The sequence below is a fragment of the Natator depressus genome, chromosome 22 (genome assembly GCF_965152275.1).
Source record: "Natator depressus isolate rNatDep1 chromosome 22, rNatDep2.hap1, whole genome shotgun sequence".
Lineage (NCBI taxonomy): Eukaryota > Metazoa > Chordata > Testudines > Cheloniidae > Natator > Natator depressus.
The window spans coordinates 17,938,875-17,953,914 of NC_134255.1; the positions used below are offsets into that span (position 1 = coordinate 17,938,875).

Sequence of the window (15,040 nt, forward strand, 5' to 3'; positions counted from 1 at the left end):
CAGCCCCGACATCTATGAGACGCAGGCAAGTTACTTCCATTTTATAGCTGGGGAAAAAGCTGCAGTGAAGTGACTTGCCAGAGGCTGTACAGCAAGAACGGGCAGTTGTTCCTGGTACCTAGCCCCGTGTGCCATTCCTTAGACCGTGCTGCCTCCCTCCTCGCTAATTCACATGCAGGGCAAAGCTGAACTATTGCCTGCAGGGGAAAGTTTCAGTAATTCAGCAAAACTGAAAGCAGCAAAATCCTGCAGTGCAAGTGAGGAAGGCAAGCGGGGAAGATACTGGTGACGTCTCATTAACTGTGCATTCTGCAGCAAGAGCACAGATTTTAATGTGCATTTTCTCCCTGCTGGCCCTACAGTAGCTGCAGCAAATGGAAGCCATCAATCACAGAGTTACATTTCATTTGCGGAGCCCACATCACCTGCATACCTCCTGGGCCCCAGAGCTTACAGAGCCATCCGTTGTCACGGGCAGAGTCTCGGGGGGGTTAGGAGCTAAAACCCCACACAGCAGGGATGCTGCAGAAATGAAGGCTCATTGCAAGGGATAAAGCTACTTGTTCAAAATGAATGTGCTATAAACTGTTTATGGTGTCCCAGAAGCCCATAATCTTATAGCTTCTGTCATTCCCCCACCCCCACCATCCTGGTCCACCTCCCCAGGCGAATGCGTATTTAAATCTGGGAAAGAAGCATTGAGGAAGAGCAGCAATCAGACAGGATGGGATGTAATGGCTCTGGCAGACTCTCACACACTTGAAGAAGCACTTCTCTTTCATCCAAGGATCTCAAAGTGCTTTTCACAGAGAGCCAGGCCTCAGACCTCCCCCTGCCACTCGCTCTTACAGAAGTGCCCTGTCAGATGTGGAATTTCTAGGCAGCCTGGAGGGAGACCCTTGCATGATCTGAACTTGGGGATGCAGGGAATCTGGGAATTTCCAAATGGGATGCTGGGGGCAGGAGTTACCAGCTTCCTTCGGCAGTGGTACCGGTTTGGCAGGCTATGCCAGCCAGTGCCCATTGCCTACCGTTCAGCTCCTCGCATGCTAGTCTGTCACAGGGCTGGGTTGCTGTTGTCGACATGAACCTGGCTTTGGGGCAAACCCCTGAATCAGCCATTCTGGGGTCATGGCTCATCGATCTCTATTAGAACAGCTGCTGTTTGGTAGGTTTCGATTGCTGCATGATGACTTTCAGTGCAAACAGCTCTGACAGAGACAGGGACATTATGTGGGTGATCCCTGGAAGGAATGGAGGAGAAACTAGACCCAAACATATTTTTTCATGGCTGGCAGCTCTACAGGGAAGAGCTTAATTCTGCTTCCCATTTCACAGATTTTACCAGCCCTCACTCAGCTTCTGCCCTAGAGAAGCCGGATTATATTTTTCCTTAAAAAAGAAAGAGTCGTCATTCTCGTCTTTACAATCTTTCTCTAGGGCATGGCACAAGCATTCCCTCCAAGCAGCAGCAAGAGCCTTTCACGCACACCTCCATTCCAAGGCCCTGAAGTCGGTGCCTGCAGCCACACCGACTGCGGAGAGGACTCTGAGCTCAGCTCCTTGCTGGGGTCATACCGGAGAGCAGACCTGGCAACTCGCAGTACTACTCAGCAATCGCCAGCGCTCGGACGAGCGGGGCCGGGTTACAGGCACACGGCAGGTTACCTATAGTGACGGTGTAGATGGAGTTGGCGTAACCATCGTAGTTGCAATTGTCATTGTGCTGCCCTCCATTGCCGCTGGCCACGACAAAAATGCTTCCAAAGCCCCTGCGACCAGCAATCACCCCATGTTGCAAGGCAGCCTGGGGAAGAGAAAAGACATGTTACTGCTAAAGAGTGAGCTCCTGTTGTTCCCTTATCCAGGCTTACCGGCACAATTACAGCCAGAAACCATAAAATACCCAGCTCTGCACCCTGCCCTGCTGAAACGAGGTGCTTTTATAAAGCATTTCCACCAGCAAATGCTGGGTCAATTTCAGACTTGGCATAAGAGGATGAATCTCCATTGAAGCCAATGGAGTTGAACCTGCTTACACCAGGTCTGAACTCAGCTAACCAAGTTTACATCAAAGAGCTTTCAGACTCTGATGTGCATATTTCTCTGTTTTGACTATGTTGATCTGAATCATGTTCTGCTTTCTTACATTCTCCCTGCAGGTTCAGCTGGAGAAGGTAATCTGTCTTAAACTCGTTATTGTGTAACATTGCTGGATTCCATTCGCAGCACCCATGTTCCAACCTGGAGGTGGCAGTACTTCCAAAGGCACAGACAGTGACCCTAGCACCTAGTAAAGAGTTAATTGCATGGACCCCTCTGATGAGCACATTATGTTCTAAGAAAAGGAGGACTTGTGGCACCTTAGAGACTAACCAATTTATTTGAGCATAAGCTTTCGTGAGCTGCAGCTCACTTCATCGGATGCATTCAGTGTTTTCCACGAAAGCTTATGCTCAAATAAATTGGTTAGTTTCTAAGGTGCCACAAGTCCTCCTTTTCTTCTTGCGGATACAGACTAACACGGCTGCTACTCTGAAACCTGTCATTATGTTCTAAGATACTGTGTCCTGGCACTTAGAGCTGGAAACTGGGAGTCAATACCCTTTGGCTACAATTCCCAGCTTACTGTGTGACCAGAAGTCAGTCAAAAACTACTCTGTGCCTCAGTTTACCCAACTAGGAAGCAAAGGTAATTCCTCCTGCCTCCCAGCAGTGGCATGAGGCTGCGTCTATTATACACATTCTGAGATCCTGGGACGAACTGTGCTACAGAGGTGCGAAGTAGCTACTAGAGAGCCAGGTGCTGGTCTCAGCATTCTGGACGGCCTATGAATGCTGGGAAAGAATAAATGAACAGGTACAACTGGAATCCATTTGGAACCACAACGTGACAGAAATGTATGCTGTAAGGCATCTGTATCCACGCCACCGAGCTGCAGCACAACTGTTGTTCTGTGGTTACCGAGATGCAGCAACAGCATTGCAGGACGAACTCTGCAGAGAGCGCAATCCCATCCTGTGTTAGCTGAGAGCTAAACACGAGCCGTGCACTTGAATTTCTAGGCGCTCACTCCAAAGGAGGCATCATCTAGCTAAGCCCATCACTGTATGCTCTAGGCATCAAATACAATGTACAAGGTAGTAAAGGGTGAAGGCTGTTAGGGAATTGGGACAATGTTCTTCCATCCCTCTCTGGTTAGCATGCATTTTATGGGCTGTTCTGCAGAAAGGGCTCTGGAAGGAACAAGTTCACTGGCCACTGGGCAGCCTCCCCTTTTTCAAGGGAACGCCTGGGCAAAGAGATGAGGTATGTGTCCATCCCGGTCTCCAGAGGCAGGGAGTTCCACAGCTCCACTCACAGCCTCGGCCTCCCAAGACCCTCCCCGAGGTGCGCTGCACACCTTCCCCAGAACAGCCGCAGGGCACTCTCAGGGATTCGCAGATGGGCTCTGATCCCAAAACCTCTGAAATCAATGGGAATATTTTCCCTGACTTTAATGTGCTTTGGATCAGGCCCATAGAGAGGCAGTCCCTGGGTCAGCCAGGCTCTCGCCCATCAAGTACTCTATGGATAAAAACTAGGGACTTGATCCTGTAGCTCTTACTCACATTAGTAAGTCAGTGGGTGGCAGGCGCATGGATGGGGAGCTAGTGCACAGCATGGCTGTGATAAATGCTCACTTTTTTAGCGAAAGCCAAGAGCATCAGTGTCTTAATGATGCATTAGGGCCGGAAATGGGCCAGGCCTTGATCTGCATCAGAGTCAGCAGCTTGGCTTCTGCCTGCATTTTTGGGGGGTGTTTCATTTGCTGCTCAGTAACAGTGCAGGCTCTCCTGCAGCAGGGCCGAGCAGTGACTAAATATAGAGAAACCCTCAGCCCACAGCCACAATAACTTATAGTTGTTTGCAAGAAGTGAAGGGGCTGTTCATAGACCTAACAGAATGTCTTAACAAGCAGTGGAGCTGGATTACAGAGTCTGCCAGGGGCCAAATTACCTCTGCACTCCAGCAGCAGCCAGACCAGCCATTCTAGGGAGAGGGGAGGAAAGCCCAGCCAGCCCCCAGGTGGATTAATCCAAAAATCACTCCTTCCTTCTTTTCCTTTCCAGCCACCTCTTTCTCTCAGGCAGGGGCATCTTAAAAATCTTTACATGCCCCTTCCAGACTGACTCCCTCTGCCATTTATCCCACTCATCAGGGTCTGGATACTCTGCCGGAGTCCCTTATTCAGTCTCAGGCTTTCTGAGGCTACAAAAGCTGTTAAGTTTCAAAGGGGCTGAGAGTCTATGTGAGATGAACCTTTCCTTGGAACTTCAAGTCACCATCCCCTACAACCCCGGCTGTCACCCTTTCTGAGGCAACAACAGCTCTCCCTGTGGCACGGTGACCTGGGGTGCTGTGCGCTGCACGATGGGGTCGCACAAGAGCTTTATGCACCACAGGGCAGTCCCTCCTGCTCTGGGCTTTAGGCAAACCGAGAATCACAGGCTCCAGCCTGGCAAGGCATTTCCCAGCGAGGTGGTCGCTCTGGGGCAGGCTCAGTTCTTTTATACCTTTCCTAGCTGGTGAGGGCCATCCACAGTTTTGCCATCATCATCCGGACCCCAGCTGTGAAGAGAGACACCATGAAAAGACACAGTCACCTTGGGACGCTGCTTTGAATTCAAGTTTTCATGCGTGACTGCAGTGCTGGGAAAAGGTGCCCGACTGGCAGCCCTTTATCTGTCCACAGGACAGATGCAGCCCAGACAGGTCAAGGAGCAGCTTCCCACATGCAGCCCTACCCTGCCCAGCGCGGCCCACCTCTAGGGCAGGAAAGGAGCTCAGTCTCCATGGCCACCTTCTATCCAATCTGCCAACCAGTGGGCAGGCTAGTGCTGGTTATATGCAAAACCTGGACAGAGGCTCCCAAGCACCGGTCAGACAGGACCAGCTTTCAGCCATCTGGGAGCTGAGCATACGGCACTTTCCCATCCATCCGAGGGGGCCCCAGGCCGTCGGAGCCTGCCCTCATGTTCACACCCCGCTCCGGGTCTGATTCCAAGGGAGGGAAGGTTTGATTTTGGGTAAGGTTATTCTCCCCAGACACTCCAGCTCACAATGCACTTCCCACGCAGGATGCCTCTGGGCTCATTTCCCCTTTGTAAGCCTCACCCTCACACAAGGCTGGGTGTCACAGGGGGGCCGGTCTCCACCTGTCTGGAAGCTGGCTGATTAAGAATAGGTCAAGCCGCCTTAACTGGGTTTACCCCACAGCTCTAACTGGTTTCACAGTCAGTTTAGTTGGAGCAATTTTAAAAGGCGCTAGACAATCTCCCAGTGGACAGGCCCAGAGACGGACTCCCATCCAGGAGCACCGAGTACGGTGTACTTCAGCCTTCAACAGCACCGACATGTCTATTAGGAACAATAAAATCATAGCCCCACCCCTGAAATATGATGGGTTGCAAACCTCCACCTGGCTCAACTGTGCAGGACTCCTGGCAAGGCAGGCTGGGGCAGGAGATGCTTGGAAAGCTTGATTCCAAAAGATATGCAGGCCCAAGCCCATGTCCCCATGGCCAGCTCCTGCCTTCCTTCCAGACAGGCCCTTGCTGAGAACGCACAGACTCTGGCCCCCGCCACGGCGGCTGTGTTTGTGGTGTGGACTCTTCTGCCGCCAGGAGGAAACATACCACATGGCTTCATTAAAGTTCAGCCCCCGGGACACCAGGGCCAAGCCTCCCAGTGCAGCGCTAAGAGCCCCCTGGCGCTTTCCGCGGGGTCCCAGGTCCAAAGCCCAGGACAGGACTGGGAGGACAGAAGTGTGGGCTAGCACTCAGAGCAACGCACTGGAAGCCAGGGCCCCAGGATTCTGCCATTCAGTTCCCATCCTCCCAGCAGGGATGGCAATGCCAACCCATCTCATGGGGGGCTCCGGGGGCTTCACTGGGGCCTTCAAAGCCTTTTAATGAAAGGTGCTAGAGATCTGCAAAGTGCTCTTGCATCTCTCCGGGTATCCCCATCTCCTGGGCCAGACACCAGGAGAATCCCTCGCCTTTGGCCCCAAACAGCTGGTGCGTCCCCAGACCGGCCGTTCTTTCCAGCAGACATTATCCCACCGAGCAAAGGGAGCAACCTCTCTCGAGCATTTTAATCTCGTTTAAACGCGAGCACACAAAGGGGAAAGATGCTACGGGTTTTGGTGCTCCTTAGAAGTGGAAGAGAGGGAAGGGAGCTGGTGTGGAGGGAGAGGGGCAGCAGCCCTGTAACACTCAGACAACCACCGCTCTGATTTTGCCAGAACATCCCGGGAAGGTAGCCCAGCACCGCGCTCTGCACCACTCATGCTAAGGGTAGTTGTACCATGTGTTTTGGCAGGACCTTAGCACGGAGCTCTGGGCTCACCTGCAGCTGTAGATGTCATTGATCTGATAGTGCTTGTTGAAAGCGATAGCCTCCATGCTATCTGTGAGGGGCCCATCCAGGACTCGGATGCCTGCACAACAAAGGACAATTAGCGTTACTGTAATGGATGTAGTGTGAACCAACTCCTCAGCAGGTTCCCAGCAGGGACACCTATGGGCCCAGCATCAGGCCAAACTGGTCCGTTTGTGCCAGGACCAAGGCAGTAACCGGAGATGGATTCCCTGGACCCAGGCTAGAGCTTGAGTCAAGCCACAGAGGCTCATTCTGGGCTAGTGAATGGAAAGCCCAACCCTCCCATTTACAAACTGTCAGAGCCCCTCACACCCGGGCAAGGAGAGGCAGATAAGGAGTCAGCCAGTGAAACACGAGGGGCTGCTGGAAGCAGTGTCAGGTCACTGGGGTGATTTGCACGTCTCTGCTCTAAACTTGGGAGCTGGAGTGGGAGGATGGGGAAGGGAGGCAAAGGGATGAGAGAAGGGGAAAGGGTGGGTCAGAAGAGACAAAAGGCCAAGGTCTTGACCTCCTGGGGTATGTCCACACTGGAGTTGGGAGTAAGCTGTGGAGATAGACTCACACCAGCTCGTCTTACAGACTCAATCCGCACCTCCCCCCGCCCAGCTCAGGTGGCTAGCCCGAGCCTTCGCCAGTGCTGTAACAGCCACACGGCTATCTTTCGCGTGCTAGCGTGAGTCACACTGCCACGAGTCTGTCTACACGGGCTGGGAGGCTCGATCCCAGCTGCAGCACAGATGTGCCCTTGGGGTCCCCAAATATCCCCTGGTGCTTTTCACTAGGACTGAGGCATCCTGGCCAAATTCCAATTCAGACAATTCTATTCTGCCTCCCCAGCCCCCCTACAGTCTCAGCTGGAGACAGTATTTTTTAAGCCACCTGTCCTAAATTGCTGTGCTGTGCACTGTTAAACAGCTGATGCGTTCCACCCCAGACCCAGCTGTAATGCAGCAGTGGGCGAAACAATCCCATTATGTATAGGTTGCTAAGTATTTAGGGATCCTTTATGGCAGAAGCGGATATGTATCTGCTCAATATATTATTAATTAGAAAGGCTTCTAAGTTGCAGAACTACCAGATTTCTGTGATCAAGACACTGAGTATTTGACAGTACAGTAACCCCACCTCCAGAGGCTAGACTATAAACAAATGAAAGCTTAAACCGGACTCATGTTTTCAGGGAACCAAAGAGTCGATAGTCAAACGGTTTTGCATCATAGTTTAGGTTAGCAAACAATGTTACAAATGGAAACCATGCATACGCCTGAGTTAAAATCTCTACCACAGAGGAAACACCCACCAGTTTCCACTCCAGGCCGGTGCAGCACAAGTGCCTTATTTACTGTCACAGTGGAACAGTCCCCGCCCCAGTGCCAAAGAAGTCGAATGAAGGCAGCTGGCACTGCACCACTCCCAGCTGTCTGAAATCTAGCCAGCTTGCACCAAGCCATGTGTGGTCTCAGGACTGCAAGTGAAGGCTTGGCACAGGGAGACATCCTCTGTCCCACCCCTTAGCCAGAGGCTGCTCTGCCTGGTTCCTGCATTGCTTGAGCTGTACCCAATTCACAGACTCAGGGGCGGGTTCAGATTATGGTTTGATCACTCTTATCAAGCACAGATTCTTCACTCAGTTTATTCCTCAGGAATTTGTTTAGAGTGCAGCTGGCTTTCCCCTCTTCCTGCCCTCCAACCCATGGTCATTTGATGGTAACACTGTGTATTGTTTAATTTACTATGCCCTTGATTTAGAGAACAAAATCTGGCTGCTGGCACCCAATTTAATTACTATAGTGATATTCTGCACATCTATAGCACCTTCCATCCACAGATCTACCTCAACGCATGGGAGAGACATTCATTTATGCTCTCACCTCCTCTGCAAGGGACAGAGCTTCATTTCTCCAGTGGGGAAACTGAGGCATGGAGAAAAGACATGTCTTGCCTGAGGTCACCCTGGCAGAGTTGGGATTAGATCCGCCCTCTGCCCAGCCCCATGGTTTAAACCACAAGCCCATCCTTCCTGTTGCACTCTGCTAAATAAACTCCACTTTCCAATGGCAATAACCAAAATCTCCAAGCCAGGGAGGAGCCGGGCAGGTACACACTACAGAGAGGTCATACAGCAGTGCACACTTACTGAGGGGCTGTGCAGAAAAAGCCATGGGCAGGGGGAACTGCTCCAAGAAACAGAACAAATTAACCGGGCAGGAGCACGACTGCATTTTAGTCTCCTCTTTCGGTTCCATTTTACTTGCGCAGTGTATGGTCTCCATGGCTTTACCCTGCACTGCAAGAGTGCTGGCTGGTGCTAAACTACTGCAGCTCATGGGACATTTGGATTCATTCTAAGGAGAGCAGCACCATCTGCTGGACAGAGTGAAAACACAGGACTATTAAGTTCCCAGGCATCCGGTGGGTATGTGTGTACTGCAATAAAACACCTGGGGCTGTCCCATACCAGCTGACTTGGGCTCACGGCTTGGACTGCAGGGCTACAAAACTTCAGCGGAGAGCCCGGGCTCTGGGACCCCCCCCCGTTGCGGGGCTAAATCCTCTCCCTGAAATCAATGGGCGTCAAGGTGGTTTCAGTACCTACTAAAACCAAAGGGTAAAGTCAACAGGAACCGTTTCCCTGGTTTTGCAGAGAACAGAGTGCAGCCACGTCTGTGCACATCATGTCTGCGAAGACGAAGGGCTAGGTGAACAATAAGGTCTGCAGGGGATGGGACACCGCCTCACTTCACTGGAATCACAAGGTATGGAAAGGATTCTGGGAACCAACCTGCTTGGCACCAGAGTGCATGTTTATCCAAGACTCATTTCAGTCGAAGCAGGAAGCTTTTGGCTCAGTTTGTGAATGGAAGGCACCGATGGCCAGTGCAAGATCCACCAGCCAGCCTCTCGCATGTGGAGTCTCACGCTATGGAGACACTGGGGCCCAGCCACTTTCAGAGCTGAATAGAAACCAGACTTTCTCCATACCACAGGGCGTGTCAGTTGCCCTGTCCCATCATACCGGCTTCCCGGACATCTGCATGAGGCCATAAGTGCACAAGGCCACAGCGTAGCTGTTTGGGAAGCTCCCTTGCTGCCTACAACGTCGACCTGACTTACATGTGTAGGGAACAGCTGCTCTGGCAATGCAGAAATGGGTCCGAGCCAACCCACAACATCCAAACACCCCAACGCACTGGGGGAAATGAGAGATCCCTGGCATTTCCCTTGCAAAAATGCTGACTAACTCACCAACCGGACTCAAACAGCTTGGCACGGGATCAAAGCCAACACACGCCAATCAAACCACCCCACTAGACAAGGGGACAATACACAGCAGAGAGGACTGACAAAGGCACCGAACTCAGCATACAGAGGTGGCATACCTGCAATGCGGCTGCCGTAGGCAACTCCCACGGCACAGATGCCGTTGTTTGGGACAGCTGCGATTTCACCAGCGCACCGGGTCCCATGGTGGTTCCCGTTTTCTGCGTCAGGGCGGGGCATAGGGTCGGGGTCATTGGAGTTCAAATCATAGCTGCCTTCAGGGCTCTGAAACAGACCAACAACTGCAGCTTAGAGATCTCCTTTCTTTTGAGAAAGCAGATTTAATACCACATTAGCAGGCCTGGAAAGCATAAGCTGAAAGCTTAAAGAATGCAGAGGCAGGGGTCCATGTGGGTTAGTCACCAAACCCCATTATGTATCACTGTGGAAGGATATTAGCAGAACCAGCACTGGTGTCCTGATGGGCAGTGGAATGGTAAAGTCAAATTTAATGACATTTTAGCATCTAGAAAAGATGTCCTCCTCCCCATCCCAGCCAGTTCACTGCATACCCTGGATTCCCGGACAGTGACATTCACCTCTCCCCATGTAGCTGCTCTCTGCCCAGCCTGCCAGTAGAGACAGGGAACGTTTGCGGCACCCAAAGCCAGAGGTACCTCAGCCAACAGAAACGACTGCAAACAAAGGCTAAGTGCCCTCACTTCACCCTGGAGCAGGGGTGGAGAAGGGAGCAAACATGACCCCCACCTCTCCCTCCACAGGCAAGGGAAAGCTCCTTCCCAGTGAGCAGCCCTGGCTTTGCCTCTCTACTTAAGGGAGCAGCTTGTAAGATCTCCAGGTGGGCACCTCCGATACTCATGCCCTATGGCGAGCAGCTGGCTCGCCTGGCACAGCAGGCCCCAGACATCTGCTGCTCACTAGCAGTCTGTGCAGTGTTCATGTAGGCCTCCTGCACCCACGAGACACACGCCAGGCCAGTCAGCTACTGCCACCAGAGAGCAGGAGCCTCTGGTTCCAAGCCCCATCTCCCCCACTCCAGTGACGGGGAGGGACTGCGGGAGAGGACTTGCATCAATGGCACAAGAGACACCGCCAGGGGGATTAAGTGGTGCTGCTGCTAATGGGCCCTGAGTCCTGTGAACAGCCATGCGGCTGCCACAATGGAGCTACCAGGTGAAGAGTTTCATGTCTGGGCTGTACCTAGGCAGCCACTTGCTTTGGGCTATTGGCTGCTCGTATCTCAGAGCCAGCTGGGGCATCCCACTCCAGAGCCAGGCTGTGGGGTACTCACGTAATTTGGCTGTATATCTTGGATGGTGTGCTCCACGCCATCATCCACGACCACGACGGTCACGCCGCGGCCTGTCACGTTCCGCTCCCAGACGCCCGTCACATTGATATCCTTTCCCGGGGTCCTCCGATTGTTCTAAGCGCCGGCAGAAAGAAGGAGAGGTGAGCAACAGCAGAGCTGGGGCAGCGGCTGGGGAAGGAGGGTCAGAGCACACAGGGATCTTGGCTCCCAGGCAGATTACAGGAGCATTTGCTCTCAGCCATTGCTTAGGGGAGGGCATGAAGCTGATGGCTGGGAGTGCAAGAAGCCTTCTGACAGAGTCTGACTTTCAGAGACGATGAGCACCTAAAGCTCCCAGTGGCCAGCTGGAGCTGTGGGTGCCTGGCACTCCCAAATCAATCAATAAAATCAGGCCTTAAACTGGTACCTATCCCCTGCAGCAGCAGGAGGGCTTGGGAACTTCCATACCAGTGTGAAAGGCAGGATATTTTCCCGGCACAATGCTTTGTCTGGCCTCTGCTCAGGTTCGTGTTATTTCCGCCACCTCCCTATTCCAGTAAGAACCAGGACAGGTCAGTTTCCCACTCTCCCAGCCCAGTTGATTTCAAGTGAGCATGCCGCTGGTGAAAGGTGCTGGATCACCAACCCTAGGAGATGGAAGTACAGCCCAGAGAGAGGCAGGGCATTCCCTTGCCCTGGGGGAACCACCTCCAAGGATGGGACAGGAGCTCACTGCCCTATCTGCCAAGCATGCCAGCCAGGGACCCAGCCAGGGCAGTGGTTTGGCGACACGATCACTTGTGCGCTGGGAACTAGACCAAACAGTTCCTTTGTTTCTCGGAGTTTGTTAACGAAAGAAATCCCTTCTGATCTCCAAGAGGCCGCTTTCCCTCCCCTGTTTCCAGGCAAATCCCAGGGCTCCCCCTGCTGGCAGTGCTGCAGCCTGCCCAGAGCAGCAGTGAGATCCCACAACCACTCGCACAGGAAGGACACTCACCAGATGCCACTGATGGGGGTACTCGGGGTCATTAAAGTGCAGGCTGCGTTTGGAGCGCTTCAGAAGCTTCTGCTCAGAGTGCCACCGCACGCGGTCATGCTGTGCAAATAAAGCCTCCACCGATCTCCTTATTGCTTCAGGTCCCCGTTCTGTGTGGTCATTCGGTTGGTGGGTGAAGAGGTAACGGCCCTTTAACTCCCCGATCCGGCCCAGGTTCACCAGGCCGCCCGTCCTGGCCAGTTCGTCTGCCTGTTGCTCCAGTTCCTCCTCATGGGAGGCCAGCCCCTCCGGCACATTTAAGTGCACGGCCCAGGTTAACTCTCCAGAGCCTTGCGCCATCTCCTGGGTTTTAGCCCCAGGATCGAGTTCTGAACCCTGTGCAAGTCCATTTGGCCCTAGCAAGGGAGTCCAGGCTGCAATCAGCCAAAGGCACGTGTGGATACACAGGGTGGCCTCCATGACAGCACTCCATAATGGCGCCTTCCTCCTCCAATGCGGCATCAGACAAGCGGGCTGCAGAGAGCAAAGACGGAGAGTGAGAGTCCTTCACATGATCAGGCTGGGCTTGGGGGCTTCACCCCCAAGCACATAACTGAACATCCTCTGGACCAGAAAGCCCCACATCCCTCCGAGAAGCTTGCCCTTAAAACGAAGCCAGGACTCTGCAGAGCCCTTTGGTCCAACAAGGACAGCACCAGGCTCCTTTGTGTGCTGACTGTCACGGAGTTAGTTGCCTTTCCAATAATGTTAGAATTGGAATTGAATATGCCACACCCAACCTAGGAGAAAATATCCTATCATCTGGCAGCCATGAACCCATTGTGGGCGAGTGAAATTACTGCCTGCCAGACAAACTGCTGACTTGTCTCCTGGGATCACTGACATTGGGCAGATTCAACCCGAGGCTCAACAGGGAAAAAAGTCTCCAGCCTTGGGTTTCCTTTTGAATGCTGTTGAGTGGCAGAACAAAAGGACAGTTTGCCTGATCGTTTCCTCCTCTGGCTCTGCTCAGACAGCTGTGCCCCAGCCTACAGGGAAGAGGCATGAGGCTAACAATATAAAGCTACACAGAAACAAAACATTACAACACCTCTATATTCACATCAGATGGACACATCTGAGATCCAGATCCTTCTTGGAAAGTCTCCTTAAACATATTCCTAGCCTGTCCCCAGCAGAAGGAACCCACTGCTTTCCTCTCTGTGATCCGACTCTCACCTGCTCGTAACTTGAGGCCGCATTTCAAACTCCACAACCAAGGATCTGAGTTTGGGTTTCGGTGGCATGTTGCACTGAAAGCCAGTCCCACTTCATGCAGGAGTGAGAATATTCATACCCTCCGGCCCCGCCCACCTCCGACCCCTGCATGTGCCTGGACTAGTGCATTAATAGTCACTGGAGCTCTGTGATACCTCACCTCACCAGCAGTTTAATTGTTAACAATTACACAAGAGCTTCCCCCCTACTCAGTTTACAAGCATGTGAAATAAGTCAGTGGGGTGCAATTCCTGTCAGACACCATCAGCAACTAATGCTCATGATGGGTAAAGGATCAGGGAACAGGAAGGGAGGGGCAATTAAAAAAAAATCACAACCTATTGTGAAAAGGGAACATGAATGACTGTAACTGGCTTTTGGCTTTCGGCTCATTAAAAAGTGTAATGGAGATAAGAGATCTCACACCAATGAATTGTCAACACTTAGTTTCAGGGGTGAACAAATCATAGAATATCAGGGTTGGAAGGGACCTCAGGAGGTCATCTAGTCCAACCCCCTGCTCAAAGCAGGACCAATCCCCAATTTTTGCCCCAGATCCCTAAATGACCCCCTCAAGGATTGAACTCACAACCCTGGGTTTAGCAGGCCAACGTTCAAACCACTGAGCTATCCCTCCCCCCATCAGACAGATGGGCTGCTAGATGGTAACATTCCATTGTCCACTGCATTCCCGTATCTCCATTATGAAGTGATGCACCACAAGCCAGGATCCAGAAGACTGACTGCAGATTGCAGGGGAGAGGGGGGTTTCCGTAGTGGCATGATGTTGCTGGAGACCAAAGCCAACCTGCTCACTGAAATATTACACTAAGTGGCTGAGTCAGAAAAGGTCACACAAGTTCACGGTTCATCTGCCTTTTCCAAGTGCTCCTTTTAAGCTCCAGGAGGCACAGACTCTGCACAAGCAGACTACTGTCAAAAACAAACAAAAAAGAACAAAAGAACAGCTATACTACCTAGTCCAATACCCTGTCTTCCGGCAGCAGCCAATGCCAGGTGCTCCAGAGAGAATGAACAGAACAGGGCAATCATCAACTGATTCATCCCCTAAAAGAAAAGGAGTACTTGTGGCACCTTAGAGACTAACCAATTTATTTGAGCATAAGCTTTCGTGAGCTATAGCTCACTTCATCGGATGCATCCAATGAAGTGAGCTGTAGCTCACGAAAGCTTATGCTCAAATAAATTGGTTAGTCTCTAAGGTGCCACAAGTACTCCTTTTCTTTTTGCGAATACAGACTAACACGGCTGTTACTCTGATTCATCCCCTGTTGTCCCTGCCCATCTTGGCTAATAGCCATTGAAGGACCTATTCTCCAAGAACTTACCTAGTTCTTTTTGGAACCCTGTTATAGTTTTGGCCTTCACAACATCCCCTGGCAATGAGTTCCTGTGGTTGACTGTGTGTTGTGTGAACTAGTACTTCCTTATATTTGTTTTAAACCTGCTGCCTATTAATTCCATTGGGTGACCCCTGGTTCTTGTGTTACGTATCCTGCCCTCAGCTTCCCTTTCCATCTCAAATCTTTCAGATCAATGTCCAGTATTTCCCATTAGCACACTGAGTGACAAAAACACAATCACGCTGCAGACACAACTCCAAACCAACCAACAGGGTCAGATCAGGGGGCTAGAGCAGTGGTTCCCAAGCTTGTTCCACCGCTTGTGCGGGGAAAGCCCCTGGCGGGCCGGGCCGGGTTGTTTACCTGCCATGTCCGCAGATTCGGCCGATCGCGGCTCCCAGTGGCTGCAGTTCGCTGCTCCAGGC

The 15,040-nt window shown here is 52.1% G+C and overlaps 1 protein-coding gene across 1 annotated transcript in view; it reads right to left on the minus strand.

Moving 5' to 3' along the window:
- PCSK7 (proprotein convertase subtilisin/kexin type 7) overlaps positions 1 to 15,040 on the minus strand; it is a 55,671-nt gene that overhangs the window by 37,502 nt on the left and 3,129 nt on the right. The window contains exons 2-7 of the mRNA XM_074936860.1: positions 11,995 to 12,507; positions 10,998 to 11,132; positions 9,805 to 9,970; positions 6,392 to 6,482; positions 4,558 to 4,612; positions 1,669 to 1,807 (exon numbers count right to left, since the gene is read on the minus strand). Coding sequence (XP_074792961.1) covers positions 1,669 to 1,807; positions 4,558 to 4,612; positions 6,392 to 6,482; positions 9,805 to 9,970; positions 10,998 to 11,132; positions 11,995 to 12,495 — 1,087 coding nt within the window. The 5' untranslated portion in view covers positions 12,496 to 12,507. The remainder of the gene's footprint in view (positions 1 to 1,668; positions 1,808 to 4,557; positions 4,613 to 6,391; positions 6,483 to 9,804; positions 9,971 to 10,997; positions 11,133 to 11,994; positions 12,508 to 15,040) is intronic.